The sequence below is a fragment of the Triticum dicoccoides genome, chromosome 3A (genome assembly GCF_002162155.2).
Source record: "Triticum dicoccoides isolate Atlit2015 ecotype Zavitan chromosome 3A, WEW_v2.0, whole genome shotgun sequence".
Lineage (NCBI taxonomy): Eukaryota > Viridiplantae > Streptophyta > Magnoliopsida > Poales > Poaceae > Triticum > Triticum dicoccoides.
Window position 1 is genome coordinate 637567910 of NC_041384.1, and position 22243 is coordinate 637590152.

At 46.5% G+C, this 22243-nt stretch overlaps 1 protein-coding gene and 1 long non-coding RNA gene across 4 annotated transcripts in view; both read left to right on the forward strand.

Moving 5' to 3' along the window:
* Positions 1 to 10239: 10239 nt before the first annotated feature.
* On the forward strand, positions 10240 to 11337 carry LOC119272411 (cytosolic sulfotransferase 5-like). Its single transcript, XM_037553904.1, has one exon. It carries the CDS (start codon positions 10240 to 10242, stop codon positions 11269 to 11271), a length of 1032 nt encoding a protein of 343 aa, XP_037409801.1. The 3' UTR covers positions 11272 to 11337.
* An 8280-nt stretch (positions 11338 to 19617) lies between these two features.
* LOC119269796 overlaps positions 19618 to 22243 on the forward strand; it is a 3689-nt gene continuing 1063 nt past the window's right edge. Inside the window, exons 1-4 of one of the 3 annotated variants that reach the window (XR_005133713.1) lie at positions 19618 to 20025; positions 20130 to 20208; positions 21608 to 21678; positions 21776 to 21830. This is a non-coding gene — a long non-coding RNA (uncharacterized LOC119269796). The remainder of the gene's footprint in view (positions 20026 to 20129; positions 20209 to 21607; positions 21679 to 21775; positions 21831 to 22243) is intronic. The other 2 variants (XR_005133712.1, XR_005133714.1) reach the window with 2 other exon arrangements.

Below are 22243 nucleotides of genomic sequence, written 5' to 3' on the forward strand. Positions count from 1 at the left end.
CGCAGGCGCCTAGCGCGGCTCGGGATTCCCACGAAGGGAAGGGGAGGTGGCGACCTGCTGCTGGCGGCGCTCCGGCGAGGTGGCGACGGACTTGGGGTGTAGGGGCGCCGAGGCATTGAGCTGTTGTTGTTTGATGCGGAGAGAGGCGGCCAGACTACACGGAGGAGGCCGGGAAGACGGGGAGGTCGAGGCCGACAAGAAAGGGAGGCAGCAGGGGCGCGGCGATGCTGATGGCCTCACGGGCGATGTCGGGCGACGGGTGTAGCTTGGGGAGGCGCAGGTGCCAATGGCGGCAGGGCATTGGCAGGGTGAGGAAGAGGCCGGGCATTGGGTCTAGTGGTGCGGCGCGAGGAAGGAGAGGCCGGTAGGGGCGCGGGCATGATAGCGGCGGAGGCGGCCGGCGGGAAGGAGGTGCGGGTGCCGGGCCATGGGGTTCGGGCGCGGCGAAGAGTGTGCGAGGAGGGAGAGATGGGGATCGGGCGCAGCCCTGTGCGTGTCTGCGTGTGGCGCTGCGGGAGGGGAAAGAACGGGGACATCGAGCGTGGAGCTCTCCTGGCGGTGCTAGGAGGAAATGAAGGGGGGAGAGAGGATCGGCCAGAGGGTGTGGGCTATGGTTAGGTGTAGGTGGGGTGGCTAGGCCTTGGAGGGGCAAATGGGTCGGCGCTGGTGGTTGGGAGGCCCAGGTGGCCAGAGGCCTGGCTGGGCCCTCTCTTAGGTTTATTTTTAAGAAAAAAAAGACAGGGTCAAAGAGAAAAGGATCCGGGGCTTGGGAATAATATGGAAGATATTAAAAATGTCCCTGGGATCCTGGATTTAACTAGTATTTGAATAAAATGGCTTGGCAATTTTTTAGAGGCTGTAATTTTATGCAAGTTTGAAAAATAACTCAAACTCGAATAAATCCTTAGCCCAACCAAAACACTTCCAAAAGACCTGAAAAATGGAGGAGGTGGTCTTGGCATGGTCTAGTATTTATAGGGAAAAGTTGAACATTTTATGAAAGAGGAGAATTCCACTTGCAATAAGTGGGTGAGAATTGAAAGGAAGAAACTAGTGATGTGTTGATGCACTTGATGATGGATTGGTGGCAAGAGAAAGATGCAATTTTGTTTTGGTTGATTCCATAAGAATGGAATATTTATTATAGCTCCCTAATAATATTGGGAGTATATGTTCTAAAGAGAAATCACCATTGTGAATATCCCTCGATTTAAATGGACCATAGATCCATACAGTTTATTTATTTGAGTTGCAAAGATTAATGACATGATGGCATGATGACATGATGCAATGCACATGATGCAAAGACGGATGCGACAGAAAAAACAAAACACCCGACGAAACTCGGAAAAACATGGAAGGCATCTGAACCATCGGTCTTGGGGCGTCACAACACTCCACCACTACAAGAGGATCTTGTCCCGAGATCTAGGATGGCATCGGGGGAAACGGAAGAGGAAGGGGAAGAGGTAAAACTAAGTTTCTTCTTTGCAAAAAGAGTGAAACCAAAGAACCTTGACAGGTTGAAAACTTGAAAGAAAGAATACAACGGAGGTGAACGAAGTTGAAAACACTCCGTTAGAAAAGAGGAACAAGGAGCACTACGAGAACCTTGTAGGTTGGAAAACATAAAAAAAGGTTACAATGGACAAAAAGTACATGCAAGCACTCCGGTTGAAACGGGATGTACAAGGAACGATAAAGATTAATTACGACAACACTCCGGTTGAATGGATAAGCAAAAAGGAAAGAACATGATCTTTGACAACAATGAGATGATGGGTGAATAGAGTAACATCACAATGCCTCCTGAACAAATGTAAGAATGGAATCAAAAGAACGGAGGAGAAAACAACATCTTCTACCTCAAATGTGTTTGAAAAAGCATCTTTAGGAGAAGGGTCGAACGGAGTTGTTGGAGAACCAACAACGAAAAGAGTATGCTTGTTGTGGGCTTATGGAAAACATCTCGAGATCTTGAGGTGAAATTCTGCCACTAACGAAAATAATAGATTGGATTGATATGAACAAGGAGACGAGAAACTTATTTCACCGGAAGGATAAATGAAGAACTTTGGTCATTTATAAGCACCATAAATAGCAAAATCCTTAGGGAAAGCTTTAGGTGAAATATAACCCAAGATAACTCCAATGAAGAGGTAGATTGGTTGAAAATATGTCTTGAGCGAAGAGAAAATGATGGATTTAGATATGTCACTCTTGAAAACTTGTGAATCATGAAACACGAAGGGAAATTATCAACAATGACATAACACCACCTCAAAAGATGAGATATGAAATAATTGCGCTTCGGTTGCAAATTGAAGAATGCTTGAACTCCTCAAAATAAGGCATGTGTTGAACACCATGTTTATTTTTTAGTATGGCTTGGCGGATCTTAACTCCTAGAGAGATCTTGAAGAACAATTGAAGAATGAACAGAAACATCGACGAGCCACCATGAAGAAACTCTCGAAGAACTCCGGATAGGTAAAAGAAGTTCGCAAGGAAAAGAAGCTTGAAAAGAATAAGATGAATCCTTGCATTGATTATATGGAGCTTTGCGATGAGATAATCCGGAAAACTTGGAACTCTGGAAAGAAAATATGAACAACTTGGAACCGAGAATATGATATCATGAACAGACTCCGGAAGAAGGAATTAATCACTTGGATGAAACAAGAATAAGAATTACATTATGTGTATCCTTCACCAATTTAGATTGATGACAAGCAACGGATTTGTCATACTACTTATTCTCGTAGAACGAATTAAGATAGATATGGCACAAACTTGAGAAGGTCTTCAACGAACCACCGGTAGGATTTGGAAACAACGAATGAATTGATATGATAAACGAAGGAAGAAGAATCTTGGAAGGACCACCATAAAAATTTAAAATGAAAGAAGAAAGATAAAGAAACACCGGGAAGAATTAGAGAACGAATGAAAATACTTGAGAGAATTTAGATGCATGAGAACGAAGAGATGACGAGTTGACTAGAGAACACTTGAATAATGCACCCGTAAGATTAGGAGAATGAGAGCTAAAAGCCGAATGAATAATTCTGAAATGATGGCTCCGGAGAATCAAACTGAAAAGACTCTTGAATTGCTCCGGATGGGTGAAAAGAATTCTCACCATTGAAAACACTTATGAGAGGATGGCATCAAGCTAGAACCATGAATCTTTGGAGAACGGGTAAGAATTTAAGAGGAACTCCTCTTCGGTCTTCGAATCCGAGAATGACAACGAGAAACACCACCAAGAATTGTTGATACACTCCAGAATGATTAAAAGAGGAGAGGTTGAGCCAAAGATGAAAAGAATTTGAAAGCAATATTGGAGAAGGCAATTGACTGATGAAAATTAATTCTTACGTCAAACTTTAAAAGATTTGAGAATAGCTCCGGGAAAATTAGAAGAGTCAGGTAAGTTCCTGGGAAAAGACCTGTGGGTTAGGTCCCACTCAAAAGAAACACCGTTGAACGATTTAAAAGAGAGATTGCGCCGGTTGAATTAAATGACTTGAATGAGATAACATCCTCGAAATAGCTTGAAAGGATTACGCATAGAAACTTAAATCTTCTATGATATCTTCGGCGCTCCAGATAAACTAGAATAGCAAGAGGTGGATGATTAAGAGGCGCACCGGCATGAGAAAGCATTTGAACCGAGGAAAGGATATGATCGACAAAGCTTGAATTATATCCACCGGAGAAGAAAAGAGAATGAAGAATGATGAACTTGAAGCTTCGTTAGTATCTTGCTGAGAATCACCGGATAAGAATATTGACGGAAAAGAATGGAGAGATTTCCCATAAATAAAAGGATACTTGAATAAGAAATTTGATTCCTTGAATGAAAAGGGTGGGTGGGCGGGAAAACAAAGGCAACTTGGGGGCAGATGAAACGAACAACATTGGGAAAAAACGAGAGGTGATCTTGCGGATGTTGAAATGGTCGGATCCACTTAAAGAGAAACACGCCGGTTGAAAACGATTGACATGACAATCTCGATTATCATGAAGGATTGGTATTCACATAGGAGTATGAGAACACCGCTTAGGAAAGTTATGGATTCAACACTTGATTTCGAAGCAACTCGAATACCACAACTAAAAAACAAAACAAAGGATTGGCTTGCAAAATAAGCCGGAAACAAACATATGATAGATCCCATATCGTATCATGTGTCTGTTGGAAAGATTATTCTAGGAGCTACTTGAATTCCCACTTATAAACTCCCGAAACTTTCTGGTTATGCAATCGGGTGTTGGGGATACAGGGGAAGCATAATATCTCACCCAGAACTAACAAATCCTACACCCAGCTATATCCATCCTTCAACACATAACCAAGAAACCTTCGGAAATCATTTACCTCAACCTTCGAAAAGCATCCGTTATACGAGTTATGGCAATACTCCCAAACTCCCGCCCCAGTACTGGGTGGCGTCGAGGTTATCTCACCAACAACTGCATAAAGGCGATTTTCAATGTCGGCGAACTCAGGTATTCCAGAACTGCAACGATAAAATTGTGGCGACAACACCTCGGAGCTCAACTCCTCGGGACACTGTCACAACCCCTAAATGTTAGGAGGCACCAAGAACAATGTTCTTGTCACAAAACCATCGGAACGATTCCAAGATACCCGCGTGATCCTACAAAAATTCGTGAAATTTGAGAAGAGAAGAGTCAAAACTCCACGTCAGGAGGCCTCACCAGAGCGACGAAGGGACTGAGGAGTAAAAAGAATCCTACTCTCCGATATATATAATCGTAATACTCAAAACATTTTTCTAGACTCAACAACGCCAGCGATTCGATCAAGCAGGGGGCTCCTAAGTCGGGGAAGGCTCTGATTACCAACTTGTTAGACCCCGGACACACCCGCCGGTGGTTGTTACTCCTGGCGGGATCTGGACTAGCCCCACAGATCAATACTAGTCTTTTCTGCGCACTTTGTCCTCACTCGTGCGCACCCGGGAGCAACTTCCCGGTCGGTCACCCATCCCGACACTACTCCAAGCTGAGCACGCTTAACTTTGGAGTTCTGTCCGAATGGGCTTCCGGAAAAGAAGAAATTCCTTATTGATATGAGTAGTCTATCATCCCTAATAAGCCAGGCTATCACATTCGTAAACGTACTTTATTAGATATGGTGCGATTTATGGTGTCTCTTGCCAATTTACCACTATCGTTTTGGGGTTATGCATTAGAGACAGTTGCATTCACGTTAAATAGGACACCATCTAAATTAGTTGAGACGACACCATATGAACTGTGGTTTAGCAAGAAACCTAAGCTGTCGTTTCTTAAATTTGGGGCTGCGATGCTTATGTGAAAAAAACTTCAACCTGATAAGCTCGAACCCAAATCGGAGAAATGTGTCTTCATAGGATACCCAAAGGAGACTGTTGGGTACACCTTCTATCACAGATCCGAAGGCAAGATATTCGTTGCTAAGAATGAATCCTTTCTAGAGAAGGAGTTTCTCTCGAAAGAAATGACTGGGAGGAAAGTAGAACTTGATGAGGTAGTTGTACCTTCTCTCGAATTGGAAAATGGTTCATCATAGAAATCAATTCCAGTGATGCCTACACCAATTAGTGAGGAAGTTAATGATGATGATCATGAAACTTCAGATCAAGTTACTACCGAACATGTAGGTCAAGCAGAGTACAATCCGCACCAGAGTGGTACGGTAATTCTATTTTGGAAGCCATGTTACTAGACCATGATAAACCTACGAACTATGAGGAAGCGATGATGAGCCCAGATTCTAACAGATGGCTTGAGGCCATGAAATCTGAGATAGAATCCATGTATGAGAACAAAGTGTGGACTTTGGTGGACTTGCCCGATGATCGGCAAGCCATTGAGAATAAATGGATCTTCAAGAGGAAGACGTACGCTGATAGTAGTGTTACTATCTACAAAGCTCGACTTGTCAAATAGGGTTTTTGACAAGTTCAAGGTGTTGACTACGATGAGATTTTCTCACTCGTATCGATGCTTAAAGTCTGTCCGAATCATGTTAGCGGTTGCCACATTTTATGAAATCTGGCAAATGGATGTCAAAACTGCATTCCTTAATGGATTTCTTAAAGAAGAGTTGTATATGATGCAACCATAAGGTTTTGTCAATCGTAAAGGTGCTAACAAAATGTGCAAACTCCAGCGATGCATCTATGGACTGGTGCAAGCATCTTGGAGTTGGAATATACACTTTGATAAGGTGATCAAAGCATATGGTTTTATACAGACGTATCGTGAAGCCTGTATTTACAAGAAAGTGAGTGGGAGCACTACAGCCTTTCTGATAAGTATATGTGAATGACATATTGTTGATCGGAAATGATGTAGAATTTTCTGAAAAGCATAAAGGAGTATTTGAAAGGAGTTTTTCAAAGAAAGACCTCGGTGAAGCTGCTTACATATTGGGCATCAGGATCTATAAAGATAGATCAAGACGCTTGATAAGATTTTTCAATGAGTACATACCTTGACAAGATTTTGAAGTAGTTCAAATGGAACAGCCAAAGAAGGAGTTCTTGCCTGTATTGCAAGGTGTAAAGTTGAGTAAGACTGAAAACACGACCACGGCAGAAAATAGAAAGAGAATGAAAGTCATTCCCTATGCCTCGGCCATAGGTTCTATAAAGTATGTTATGTTGTGTACCAAACCTATTGTGTACCTTGCCATGAGTTTGGCAAGGGGGTACGATATTGATCCAAGAGTGGATCACTGGACAGCGGTCAAAATTATCCTTAGAAGACTAAGGAGATATTTCTCGGTTATGGAGGTGATAAAGAGTTCGTCATAAAGAGTTACGTCGATACAAGCTTTGTCACTTATCTGGATGACTCTAAGTCTCAATCTGGATACATATTGAAAGTGGGAGCAATTAGCTAGAGTAGCTCCGTGCAGAGCATTGTAGACATAGAAATTTCAAAATACATAGGGATATAAATGTGGCAAGCCCGTTGACTAAACTTCTCTCACGAGCAAAACATGATCACGCCTTAGTACTCTTTGGGTGTTAATCACATGGCGATGTGAACTAGATTATTGACTCTAGTAAACCCTTTGGGTGTTGGTCACATGGTGATGTGAACTATTGGTGTTAAATCACATGGAGATGTGAACTAGATTATTGACTCTAGTAAACCCTTTGGGTGTTGGTCACATGGTGATGACTATTGGTGTTAAATCACATGGCGTTGTGAACTAGATTATTGACTCTAGTGCAAGTGGGAGACTGAAGGAAATATGCCCTAGAGGCAATAATAAAGTTGTTATTTATATTTCCTTATATCATGATAAATGTTTATTATTCATGCTAGAATTGTATTAACCAGAAACTTAGTACATGTTTGAATACATAGACAAAACAGAGTGTCCCTAGTATGCCTCTACTTGACTAGCTCGTTAATCAAAGATGGTTATGTTTCCTAACCATGGACATGTGTTGTCATTTGACGGGATCACATCATTAGAGAATGATGTGATGACAAGACCCATCCGTTAGCTTAGCATTATGATCGTTTAGTTTTATTACTATTGCTTTCTTCATGACTTATACATGTTCCTCTGACTATGAGATTATGCAACTCCCGAATGCCGGAGGAACACCTTGTGTGCTATCAAACGTCACAGCATAATTGGGTGATTATAAAGATGCTCTACAAGTGCTTCGATGGTGTTTGTTGAGTTGGCATATATCGAGATTAGGATTTGTCACTCCGATTGTCGGAGAGGTATCTCTAGGCCCTCTCGGTAATGCACATCACTATAAGCCTTGCAAGCAATGTGACTAATGAGTTAGTTGCGGGATGATGCATTACGGAATGAGTAAAGAGACTTGCCAGTAACGAGATTGAACTAGGTATGATGATACCGACGATCGAATCTCGGGCAAGTAACAGACCGATGATAAAGGGAACAACGTATGTTGTTATGCGGTTTGACCGATAAAGATCTTCGTAGAATATGTGGGAGCCAATATGAGCATCCAGGTTCCGTTATTGGTTATTGATCGGAGAGGTGTCTCGGTCATGTCTACGTAGTTCTCGAACCCGTAGGGTCCGCATGCTGAACGTTCGATGATGATTTTATATTGTATGAGTTATGTGATTTGATGGCCGAATGTTGTTCGGAGTCCCGGATGAGATCGCGAACATGACGAGGAGTCTCGAAATGGTCGAGAGGTAAAGATTCATATATAGGACGATAGTATTTGGACAACGGAAGTGTTTCGGGGGTACCAGATACGTATCGGGTCACCGGAAAGGGGTTCCGGGCACCCCCGGCCAAGATATGGGCCTTATTGGGCCTAGGGCGGGACAGACCAGCCCCTAGTGGGCTGGTGCGCCCCATACATGGCCGAATAGGGGGGAATAAAGGAAAGGGAGAAGAGAGAAAGGAAGGGGGGCAATTCGGTCTCCCCTTTCCTTCTCTCCCCCCTCCTCCTTCCTTCTCCCTCCGAAAAACATGGAAAGGGGGAGGCCGAATAGGATTAGGCCCCAAGTAGTATTCCTCCTACTTGGGGTGCGCCTCCTACTGCTCCCTCCCCCTCCCACCTATATGGGGGGCACCGCTAGAACACACAACATTGTTTCCTAGCCGTGTGCGGTGCCCCCTCCACAGTTTACGCCTTCGGTCATATTCTCGCTGTGCTTAGGCGAAGCCCTGCGCGGATAACTTCATCATCACCGTCGCCACGCCGTTGTGCTGACGAAACTCATCTACTTCTTCGACGCTCTACTGGATCAAGAGTTCGAGGGACGTCATCGAGCTGAACGTGTGCAGAACTCGGAGGTGCCGTACATTCGGTACTTGGATCAGTTGGATCGTGAAGACGTTCGACTACATCAACCGCGTTAACCTAACACTTCCGCTTCGGTCTACGAGGGTACGTGGACACACTCTCCCGTCTCGTTGCTATGCATCTCCTAGTTAGATCTTGCGTGATCGTAGGATTTTTTTTGAATTATATGTTCCCCAACAAGCATCTCCCCTCGCCGATTGAGATCGTAGCCCTGTTGACTGGTTGTAGCATTTTCCAGCGTCGGTCGTAGCAAACGCCATTTCTAGTTGTAGCACTAGGTCGCTCCCCTGGTCGCCACCGAGCACTTCATAGGTCACAAAACGCCATTGTCGCCCTCGGATCCTAAAATTGGTTGCGGCATTTACTGACGACGGTAGTAGCAAGCTCCATTGTCGCCTGCATTACTAGCTCGCTCCCCCGGTCACCGCCAAGCACTGCCATGCCGGTCGCAAACACCATTGTCACCCTTCGGATCTTAAAAACTGGTTGCGGCAATTGACGACGACGGTAGTAGCAAATGCCATTGCCGAGTGTAGCATTGGCCTCACCCTGGTCGCCAGCGTTGCAGCTTTTATAGATGTTGGTTGCAGCTCTCCCGGTGGCCGGCTCCAACTTCTGTTGATGCCCGTTGTAGCTTTGCTCGAACACTAGCCGTAGCAAACAGCCGTTGTCGGTTGTAGTATTTCCCGACAACGGTTAAAGCTCTGCCGCTAGCCTACTCCAACAAACGTAAAAACGGTTCTAGCACGACGGCAGGGTGGTTCCCGCATCTCGTCGTTGGAGCACCCGGAGACATCAGTTCCAGGAAAAACCTTGTCTAAAAAAGCGTGTGCGAAAATCGATGGCGACGCCGGCTGCGCATGCCCCATCTTGGCAAGGGAGATGCGTCTTGGCACGGGAGATGCAAGAGCTCGTGCGTCGGAGAAGATAGAGCGTGATGCACTGTGCGGGAGAAAGAAGAAGAGACATGTAATGGAGAATTGTTGAGAGGGCGTTGAAGATAAGGACAAGGGAAAAGTGCGGACCGAGATCCATCGTTCGATCCCACTTAAATTGACAGCTCGTGCTCGACCGGCCGAAGTTTCGGCCGGTCCACTGGTTACAAACATTACCGTTTATATATACTCAAAAGAAAATTCTAGACTATCTTAAACAGTTTCTTATAGTTGGCACAGACGGGAATAATGGTGGGGAAACGGTAGGAGGTGGTGGTTGGATGATGCGAGACAGACAAAACGGTAGAAGGACTCCCGCCAATTAAAATTGATGAGAGAGGGGATATTAGAAAACAAGTGAAGGAACGACAAGAACACAAGATCTTTATTAGCAGGAACATCTGGGCATTCTCGTTGCATAAAGTGGAGCGCTGTACAAACGGGCCTTCACGAATCACACAAATTTCATGGCGTCCTCTCCACAATCCTCCTCCTCTGCACCCAAAGCCGACGACGAGGCAGCGTCCCACAAAGAAATCTATGACCGGCTCCTAGAGGTCGTGTCCACCTACCCGACGGCGCCCAGCGGCATCGGCCGCCCGTACACCCACCACCCAGATGGCTGGTACGCGTTCACGCCGGCCGTCGTGAACTCCATGGTCATCAAGCGGCACCTCAAGGCGCGCGACACCGACGTCTTCCTCGCCACCTTTCCCAAGTCCGGCACCACCTGGCTCAAGGCGCTCCTGTTTGCGACCCTCCGCCGCACCGCGGACGGGCCCGCACTCGCGCCGCTCGCAGCCCACAGCCCCCACCAGCTCATCCCTTTCCTCGAGTTCCAGGTTTTCGCCAACGGCCGGATCCCCGACCTGAGCTCCCTCCCTGCGCCGCGGGTCCTGATGACGCACATCCCGTCCCAGTCGCTGCCGGAGTCCGTGGCCGCCTCCGGCTGCAAGGTGGTGTACCTGTGCCGGGACCCCAAGGACTGCTTCGTGTCGCTCTGGCACTTCTGGAACGGGTTCGCGGCGTCGCCATGGGACCTCGGCGAGGCGCTTCTGCAGTTCTGCGACGGCGTTTCGCTGTTCGGGCCTTTCTGGGAGCACGTGCTGGGCTACTGGCGCTGGCACGTGGAGAGGCCGGAGCAGGTGCTCTTCCTGACCTACGAGGAGCTCGCCGCCGACACGGTCGGTCAGCTGAGGCGCCTCGCTGCGTTTGTCGGGTGCCCGTTCACGGCAGAGGAGCGGGAGGCCAGGGTAGACAGGGAGATCGTGGAGGCATGCGCCATGGAGAGCCTGGCGGGACTAGAGGTGAACCGGTCCGGGAAGACCGCCATGACCGAGACGTCAGTGGCGAACAACATATTCTTCCGGCGCGGTGTCGTTGGCGACTGGAAGAACCACCTGACGCCGGAGATGGCGAGAAGGATGGATGAGATCACCAAGAACAAGTTCAGAGGATCGGGGTTGGCGCTGACACCGGCAACTGCAGATCAGAACTAGCGGGTTCAGTACCTCAAAAAAAAAAAAAGAACTAGCGGGTTCAGGACGACAAATGCTATATTAATAAGCACAGCTTGCACAACATTTCTATAAAATATTGTACTATTAACGTCAGTCATGATCAGCAGGCGGTTTGCCACGGCTGGAGGCGGCAGCACCGGCCGCCACACTGGCAGACGGCCACCGGCGAGTAACAGGAATCGGCAGGCGCGGCGTCCCGTGACGGAACGGCGGTGGCTCTTGTGGGCCATGCCGCCAACGATTGAGGCGGCCTCTGCCTGTTTTGCTACACGCAGATAACTTTGTTGTGTTGATTCCCACGCGTAGTTATTTTATGCACTGATTGCAATGCCTTTCGTCTTTTTAGATGGCACTAATTGCTACGATGACTAAAGCACTATTTGATTCCCGCCTGAAATTTTATCCATCCACACACCGATTGCAGTGTTTTGGATCACGTATATTTTCCGCCTAAAATTCAGATGTACTTGTATTATTAGTTTGTACCGGCGTAGGCGGCGGCAAGGCCGGTCCTTTCCCCTCCTCGCGGATCCCCCAGCCGGTGTGGGACGGTTGGCCGCCGGAGGCGCTAGGCTACGGGTGGCTCAACGGCGCGATGGCGGGCACGTGCGGGGGTGGTGGCGCCGTCCAACGGTGGCGCAGCCTCTCCCTGCGGCTTGGTGGTGGCGCGGCTGCTGGTGGTGAAGCGGTCCAAGGTGGTGACGGGGGCTTCTTCTCCGGATGGTTTCCCGTGCGACGGCCTGGTCAGATCCGGCCGGATCTGCTGTCGGTGGCCCGTCTGACAGCGAAGGCTGAGGCTAGCAAAGGCCACGGGCGACCGGTGCTGCCGTGGTTCGTCCGCTTGCGCAAACACGCCGATTCAAATGGACGCGCGTCCGCTTTTCGTCCAACGCGTCATATAAGTAGATAATTCGTACCCTTGGATTGCTATTATCTGAAGAAGACTTCTGTACTATCAACATTTTGTTTCTACCAAGGCGAACTACTGACTTGAAACCTTGGCCACCTCCTTATTTGTCAAAGTGGCTCTACAGTTTACAAGCTCACGACCAACTAGAGTGATCACGGTTGTTACAGGAATATTATTGCATATATCTGTGGTTACCGGAATTGCCGGATCTGAACATTTTCTATGTGCCATTGCTTGGTTGTTGAGTAACTACATTTTCTGTTCAAGCATGGTTCGGACCAATTTTGCAAGGATGCTAATGTCCAAGAAAGGGGCTGTTATGTTGGATGCAGCAGTACAATGCTTCATATGATAACTACAGATATGATGCAATGAAAAGATTCTTTGATGTTCATTAATTTTCTATTCTTGGTGGCTGGGATTCCTTTTGTACTGGAGAAGGTGAGCGGTAGTGATGTCTTGCTTCCCATCTTGTGCCGTTACATTTACATGGGAGCATGCTATGGTGTCAATACCTACATCGCAGTTCTTGAGTTTTTGCCCACTGTACTGATTAGCGGTTGCACCAATGACTTCCACATGAGCTCGACTCAAGGACGAGCCAAAGTTCTCGGGGAAGGTATTGCCAGTGGCCAAGCTCACTAATCCTATGAATGTTTGGTTTTTGACAATTCATATCTGAAAATCATGGCAGAGTGCTTTGTTGTTGTACTGAATGCTTCATGTGCTTCTCTAGCAACCTGGCAGATATGGCAAGGTCACAATTGAGTTGTTACGGTATTGGACTGTAATGAACTGGAAGCAACCTTACTAGTTGATGGTATCTCTGTATGTTCGTTCTCATGGAATCCAGGTGACAGTCTCAATCTTGATATGGTCCATCTTGCACGGAATCGAACACGGGACCTCCAGTGGAGGCGCGCGCGATGATAACCAACAAATCGCGCAAACTTTGTTGAAATATACGCAATGCAGCGCTTTAAGAACGAACTACTCGTATGGACATACTCCCTCCTTCCATCTATATAGGGCCTAATGCGTTTTTCGAGGCCAACTTTGACTAAATGTTAGAGCAATAATATATGACATGCAAGTTACACAAAGCATATTGTCAAATTCGTATGTGAAAGGAGATTCCAATGATATAATTTTCACATTATACATCTTATGTATTATTAATCTTATCGATAGTCAAACATTGTCTTAAAAAACGCATTAGGCCCTATATAGATGGAAGGAGGGAGTACTGTAGACAAGTAAAACGACACTATATGAGTACTGTAGCTAATGCATTTTTTTTAAACCGAACACTTCAAATTTCGAGTTGTTTTTGAAAGCACTAACACTTCGGAATAATATATATGAAACGTTTCAAAAACTGAATGTTTTTCTGAAGACACAAACATTTTTGAAAAAAATATTTTTTTTGTATTGTGCGAACATTTTTGCAAATTGCAAACATTGTTTTGATTGCACGGATATTTTACAGAAAAGTCGAACATTATTTTGAAAGCGTGAACATTTTTCACAAAGACGAACATTGCTTTGAAAGCATGAACATTTTCCAAATTGGGAACATTACCTTGAAAAACGTGAGTTTGTTTGGAAATTTACGAACATTTTTTGAAAATAAGACATTTTACAACTTTACAAACATTTTGAAAACGCAAACATTTTTTAAATGTGGGAACATTTTATAAAACAAGACAAAATTTAAACAATTTGAACTTTTTAAAATTGTGCGAACATTTTTCCTTTTTTTTGAAATTGCAAACATTGTTTTGATTGCACGAACATTTTTCAGAAAAGACGAACATTGTTTTGAAAGCACAAACATTTTTCACAAAGACAAACATTGTTTTGAAAGCGCAGACATTTTTCAAAAAGACAAACATTTTCCAAATTGCGAACATTATCTTGGAAAACATGAATTTGTTATGAAACTTACGGACATTTTTTGAAAATGTGACATTTTCCTACTTTACGAACATTTTGAATACGCAAGCATTTTTTTAAATTTGGGATCATTTTTTAAAACACGAAAATTTTCTAAAATTTATAAAAAAATTAAACACGACCATTTTTTAGGAAACCCCTGAAATATTTTAAAATTTGGGAGCAATTTTGAATGCTGGACATTTTATGAATTTTCCAATTTTTCAAAAAAGAAACTGAAAAATGAAAATAAAATAAGAAAGAAACAGAAAAGATAAAACGAAAATAAAAGAAACAGAAAGAAAAAAACGAAACAGAAAAAACCTGAAAGAAAACCAGCCTCGAAAAACAACAGGAAAAAGAAAAACCGGTTCAGGGAACCTTCCCAAAACCGGGAGAAAACCACCCGCCCGCTATAGCCTCGCTAACCGCTAAATGGGCGCCGGCCCAGTGAGCTCTTCGTGTGGCTCACCTCTGCGAACCTCGGCCAATTTGACGCAAAATGCGTCAAATAGGAAATCCCCTTGTGCCTGCCTTGGGACCCTAACGGTTTGGCGTGGTTTCGGCTTGAGGGAAAGCTGAAAATTATGGGGGGAGGAATATCAAGGACCTGGGCCTTGTGGGCCTCCAACCGCTAACCAGTCCAAATAAAGTTTCATTTTCGTATTCGTGTCTCTGATGGCAAGGACTTTCAAATAAGATCCATTTTAAATATGTTTTCATGAATTTTAAAAATAAATGTTAAGTTTCAGCACTTGAAACTTAGTATGCGCAAACAATAAAATCATGAATTTTTTTGCCTATGATCGGAAAAACATATCTTCAATTTTATCTATGGAAGTTGGTAAAAGCAAATCGTAAGTTTCAGATAAACTATTGTAAATTTCGATGACTGAAAATTAAAACTTGTTGTGTCCTCATGGATTATCCAACTACTTCGTCAATCGCGAGACAATCGAGCGGCCGGGTAGGGCTCGACATGTGTGTGTCCTCGCACGTGTGTGCCCATGCCAATTTGCCATAAACCTATTAATTTATCAATAAACTTGCTTACTGTATAATGCTCGGTGAAATAAATCGGCTTAATCAAGTCGTGCCAAATTCTTTTTTACGGGAAGTTAAAGAGAAACAGTGCCCATCTTGTCAAAAAATATCAGGAGGATCGGAGAGAGGAGGAAAAAGAAAAAGATAACAAACACGTCTTCTTCCTTTATGAGGTAATAAGAGCATCTACAGCCGGGCGTCCTAAATCGGTAGCGGCTCACCTAGTCATTAACCGGTCACGAAAATCAAACCTAGACGGACATCTCAAGCGGGCCTCAACTGTGCGGGTTGACTGGCACCTATTATATCCAGCCTAAATATGGGGCGGATATAGAGGCGCTCAGACACGCCCACCACGTCGGACTGACATCAGGGTCCCATGCGAAAACACCCAGAAACCCGGTGGTCTGAAACTCGTCTCCTCTGTCGGACCGATGTCGCCGCTCTGGCGGGCTGCGTAGTGCCTAGCCCAGCTATTTAGGTCGGCCGGCGACACCGAAACCCCACCGTCCACATTTTCCTCCGCCTGTCCGCCGCCGCCGCCACTTTCACTCCCCCCCCATCCGCCTAGTAGCCATGTCCCACGCCGCCGGGTGAGGAGCCACACATTTCTAACGTTGGAGCGCCGGCGCGAGCTCCTTGAGCAGATCTGAGCAAGGTGCGAAGCCCGGATCGCCACGGGGCTACCTCCGGATGGAGAGGATTCGGAGGAGTTGGAGGAGGAGGAGGTGGAGGACGAGGAGGACGAGGAGGCGGAGGATCAGCCGAAGGAGGAGGATGTGGGGGATGCTGCGACACGAATCTGCAGGCGGAGCAGCAGGCTCCGCTCGGAGTCAGCTGCGGAGGCTAGACGCCGTCTCCGGCAGGAGATGGAGGTCGCGGAGGAGGCGGAGATGCTCGCCTACATGGATGAGTTCGAGCAGCAGGAGGATGAGCTGGAGCCCTCCTACACGCCCATCCAGCCGGCGCCCGGCACCGTCGTCATGGACATTTCCAACAACAAAGATTAGCTAGGGTAGTATGTACGTAGGATTCTTTTTGCATGCTTTGTATTTATGTAGGGGTTGAAATACGATAGACTCGGATGCAGAGTGGCTAATTTGAGACGTGACGTTACTGTCCGTGGACATGCCCAATCTCGGAGTTTGAGGGGCCGAATTTGTAAAGTCTTCAGATGCTCTAAGAAGCACACACGTTTGTGTATACTCCCTTCGTTTCCAAATATAAATCTTTTTAGAGATTCCAAAAAAATGACTATATACGGAGCAAAATTAGTGAATCTACACTCTAAAATATGTCTACATACATCTTTATGTTGTAGTTCATTTGAAATGTGTGAAAAAACTTATATTTAAAAACGGAGGGAGTAGAAAAGAGCACTTTGAGTGAGCAAGTCTGGATTTGGTGAGCTTTCATTTTGTGACTGATGATTCCTCTATCTCAACGTCCGTAGATAGCAGGGCAGTACCGGCTAGTACCTATAACCGGGACCAAGCCAGCCACAAGCTGTCTATCCTTTGATCGTTCCAAGAGAACAGTAGTAGACTCAATTATCGACCCACACGTGATGTCGATTCCACTCACTGGGGCTCCACTGTGCAACAACCCGACGCGAGACGAGGTCTGTTTGATTCGTGATTAACTTTATCAAAGGTTGTCATATTTAAGTTTAGACAAGTTTGATCAATTTAGATAAGTGTTTGGTACAAGTTATATCTGAGGCAAGCCATATTTGAATTCCGTATGGCATACACATAAAATGTGTGGTAAGATTTCTTTAGGTTTGCCAATTTATGATTCTTATTTTAATGAACTAATCTTAAGCAAATTTGAAAAAATATGTGACAAAGTACGGCAATAAAAGACCTAAAGCCAAACAGTCCCATGACACCGCTGCAGAAAGCAGTTAACAGCCGTGGCATCTCAAACGAAAGTCGTCTAGTGGCAGCAAGTAGCAGTGCTAAGAGCATATAGGCGATCCAGCCTCAAATGTCCCGGCGGCCCGTCTAGACACGAAAATGTGACCCAGTTAGGCGTCTCAAACGTCCGGGCGCATCCGTCACGTCAGAACCGGCCCATGCTGACCCACCCATCCCACATATATTCATTTCCTTTCGCTCATCGGACCAAACCCTAGTTATTTCACTCCACTCCTTCCTCTGCTCCCCTCTGTCACCCAAGCTCATCTCCGGTGATCTTCGGTCGTCTCCGTCATGTCGGGCAGCGGATCCGAGTCCTTCACGTCCAGATCCGCCGATCTCGAACTCATCATATGCGGCCCTGAGGAGGAGATAGTTGTCCGTCGGGAATCCATTGCGTCCACCCAAATGACGCATGGATCCGGTGCTAGGCGTGCCGTCGCTGCCTCACCGGAGGCAGTGCGGTCCGTCTGGCGTTCGAATGCGATGGCGGACGCACAACCCCTCTGTTGGCGCGTCGAACACCACGACGCACCATGGGCGTCGTCCGACAAAAACATGACACGGCGTGCCCGCCGTACGAGGCAGCGGACATGGGAGGCGGCGGATGTCGGTGAGGTGGAGTCGCATTCTCCGGCGCCCCGTATGGTGCAACAGTCCGGGTGCCGCAACCTTGTCGTGGTGGATGTCGCCGGCTCGTGATCCATCATCGATTTGACGTTCACTGACATCATTCAGGTTCTGGGCTCCGACGAGGAAGAGCAGGGCATGGGAGACGGCGGCGCCTTGAGTCCCGTGAGCTGGCTCGTGTCCCATGCCCTACTTTACCTTGTCGTCGACTGGACCAACACTCTGGAGAGCGTAGCCGGCCGCTGGACACGGGCACAAGCTCCGCCTAAAGATCGATGTGTTATATGTAATAATATGGATTCGAGGTATCCAAATGTGGAATACATTGTCTGAGGTGTGATTGGTCAGTATTTGTGGACGCGTCCGCAGGTGATTGAGGGATTGAATTGCCAGGTCCTGTTGTAGATGCCCTAAGCTAGCAACTAGTCGTCCACTTACAAATATCAAAATGGGAGCAAACATCGGAGCTAATATAATCCATGGACAACTGAGACCAAAAAAGAAAAAGAAATACGGTAGCGTTTGTGGAAGCAGAATAGGTGCTCGAAAGCAGGAAGAACGCCTGTTATTTTAAGGTGGGACAGACAATACAACGTGCCTCTAAACTCTCCGCTTAACCACTAGTCGATGGCAATGTGAATACCGGCACGCGGTGAAGAGTTCGGCATTTTCAGCGAGGGTAGATGCAAAGGCGGAAGAATATTTCCCCAATTGCGGTAGCACGATGGGCAGGCAGGCTCGCGGGTTGGTCCCTGGAGATGCCTCTGCCCGTGCGGTTTTTCCTTGGCCGGTGTACAAACAAGATGGGCAACTCGATCGTCTTGAAATGCAGAACCGCCCAAGATTGCATGCAACGATGCTGCCAAGATGGAGCATTACGCCCGCCTCCAAGGAGAAAAGGTCACACACAGTACGTGTCATCAGTGCTATCTATATCCTCTCACGTGTGGCGCCTCTCGGTGCACAAGAGTGCCGGCCCACGCCACGAAATGACGATGAGTACATCCACATTCAGTACATGTATCTAGCGAGTTTCATGCTACTGGGTTTGCACAGAGACGCTGCTGCCCTGCTGCCGTGCCGTCAGGCCGCTCGCTTTGACCGACTCTGTAAAAACAACGAAAACAGAGCACCCCTGCTACCACCCAGCGCTGACACTTTCCTCGCTTCCACGACCGCGTGGGGTGGGGAGGGGACTGGACCGCACGCTGACCAGTCAGTGCCCCCGTCCCCTAACCGAATAGGGTAAGCAACAAGAGGGCCCGCACAACGCGTCTCACCGAGCCCAGGCGCGGCTGACACGAGCCAGAAGACATGGCCCTAACCGCAACAGTGCGTGCCTGACGCCACGCCACCATGGCCATCGAGAGCATGGCAGCGCCGCCTACGGTTGTACATGTCGCCAAGACCGTGATCATAAGATAATTTTTTTTTTGCGGGGATCATAAGATAAATTTGAAATTCGGTGACAAACTTTTCTCTCAATGGAAATCGAATCGAACCTCGCAGTATATAAACCTTTTTTAGGTTTTTTATATTAGTTTAACAGTACTCCAATTACCGAATCCTTGACCAATTCCTCACCTTGCGTGTGGCATTGGCGCAGATACGATGCGGCCTCCCTCCTGACCCGATCATCACGTACATTAATTACGTATCCGCAGAAAACCCACGCAGTATCAGCTTTTCCTCACCGCGCCTCGTGATATTAGTGCTGTCGCTCGTTTTCTTTTCTTTTTACCCAAATATCTGGTGTGGAAGGGTGAGGCGAGATCTCCACGGTTTCCTCTCCACCGTCCCGTCCCCCCGTACCCGTTTCCTCCCGCAGTCTTCTTCTTCCTCCCCCGAGTCCTGACCTACCCTACCCCCGCCCCGCCCCGCCCTGCCCCTCCCAAGCAAGCTCCAATCCCGGCCCGATGCGCCTCCGGCGCCCCCGCCCCGCGCCGCGCCCTCGAGCTAGCTCCCCGCAGCTTGCCACCGCTGCCGCCTCTCGCCACGCGCGTCGCGGCCATCGGCCTCATCGCGCGGGTCGCTTGCTGCCTCGGCCCCCGCTGGCAATCTCGGCCGGCCGTCCGTCGGTGAGCTTCCTCTAGTCCGGCGATTGGACGAGCTCAGCCGACCCCTCCGCGAATTCTGGCTGCGCTGGTTTGATGCACGCGCGCCGTCTTGATCCGCCCCTGCTTCGAGCTCGGAGTTCGTATTTCGGCCCGGCGGATTCTAGGGTTCCATGCTTGCGTTCCGAATTGGGGTGTGTGCTGATTATCCCCTCGATGTTTTCACCGGCTTCGGAATCTGGTAGCTGATTAGCGATTAGTGCTTGTGATTCTGGTTCCGCCTGGCTCGGATCATTTTAGGGCTTAATAATAATCCTTCTGCGTTTCCGTGTCTTATGTGTCAAGGCAGGTGCTGGAAAGGCGATGCGCGCCCTCGTGTTCTTGGTGCTCGTTAGGTGCATTGGTGGCCGGCTGCTCTTTTCAGGTATTCTATTCAGGTTTTGGTGCACGATTGGCTTGCTTCCAGTGTTTCGAATATCTGGCTCGACGCTCGGTTGATTCTGTTTCATTCAGCAAGGGTGTAAATATGCAATAGCAGTTTTATGAGGTAGGATAAATCAAGAGGATAAGAGCTGTATCTTTCAAAGCTTGAAAATGTTAACGCGTTTGGTAGAGTTCATGTGTTCTTACTTGGTGATCATCCTTTCTGTGTGCTTGCGTTTTGAATTTTGTGGACAAAATTGCGAGCTTCAGTTTCTTTAAGAAGTAGCACGATGAGCACCAGATGTGTCATTTGTGGCCCTTATGAAATGTTAGGTTTGGTCGTACTTCTCAGTTGCTGGTGGTCATAAGAGTATTGCTGTGGCCAAACGCCGAACAGAGTTCATTTTCAGTGTCATCAGGCTAGTTGATTACCCTTTGAATGTTTCATGAACACAAATGCTAGTTGTGATCAGCATAGTTTTGTAAGCCTTGATAGGATGCGCATAGACAAATGCTAAAATATTAATCAACAAGATAACCCTGGTTAATCAGTTTTTTCTAGCTCATACCAGAGAACCCAAGATCTTTACTCTGTTCAGGATCTCAGAAGCTGCATGTAGTAAATAAGAGCCTGCTTGGTTTGGAGCCACATTTTGGCAAAGCTCAAACTTGCCAACATTTGGCAACTTTGCTAGTGTTCGATTCGAAGAATTGCCAAAAATTGGAGCCCAAGCATTCATCTGCCAACTTTTAGGGTTGCCAAAATTTGGCTCAAACCAAGTAGTCTCTAAATATTTATATATGAAATCTCATGTCTACAACATCCTTCTACTTTTCGTGATCAATTTACTTAGCTATCTGTTATGTGTAGTTTGTTCCTTTTGACATTTGCTAAAATTCTGGTGAGCACACACATTAACCATCAATATTTTGAAGAACGCATAAAGCGACGCTTTTATGGTTGGATATTCTGTTGTTCTTTCTGCCTTCAGATCTAAGCAATCGACTACACTTATAAATAGATGATTATATGCAGTGGAACCTTCTAGTATCCTTTTTCTTCCCTATAACACTAAAACATTGCATTGTTATGACAATTTATGAACATACAAGTCTAATCTCCAGAATTGCCATGTTCGTTAAAAGGTGATGGCATAAATACCAATATGCCCACTCTACAAAGAGCCTTCAAGACATTCACCAGCACTGCAGTATCTCCTTACATTTGTGCCGAGGCTGGTGTTGTGCCTTATGACTCTTATTAATAGCAACATAAAATGTGTACACGGTACAACTTGGAGTAGCTTTAACATCCTTCACTATGTTTAGTTTGTAACTACTGGCATCTGCTATTGGTCCCTCATAAATGTAGTTACTTAATCACACTATTTCCTGTGCAGATTTCATGTTTGTTGCACACCTGTCCTGTTAATCGATAACCCAAGGAAGCTCTTTTTGTAGCGTAAATAAGGTATGTGCCCTCTGTTCTATCTCCACACTTACCATTCGCTAATTGCTTAGTACCTCTACTTTCATGCTGAAAGTTCTAGTGAATTTTCATTTTACAGGTTTATAATTTCAAGCATCAAGACAAGCTTTAACTTATTATCCAATAAACTTGTGGTAAGTAAGTTCTTTAACATGTAATCTGTTGGGGTTTGTGCATTGATTACAAGTCAAGAGACTAGTCTAGCGACTAGTCTATGAGTCGCATTCTGGGTGTCGACTAGAAATCTCGTGTAGAAGTAGTTCGCCGTTCGGCTCAAATTTTTTTCTTTTAGGGACTGGGAGGGGATAAGTGAGCCAGCCTACCAGCCCGCAGCCTCCAATATTTCTGCTCTCCCTGGATCTGCCGGCCCTTTCCCTCCAATATTTCTGCTCTCCCTGGATCTGCCGGCCCTTTCCCTCCAATACTTCTGCTCTCCCTGGATCTGCCCCTACGGTCTCCCTCCCTCTGCTGGCTATTGGATCTGCCTGTCTGCCAGGTTGCAGCAAACAAGCAAGCAAGCATACTAGCATAGAAATTTCTCCCTTCT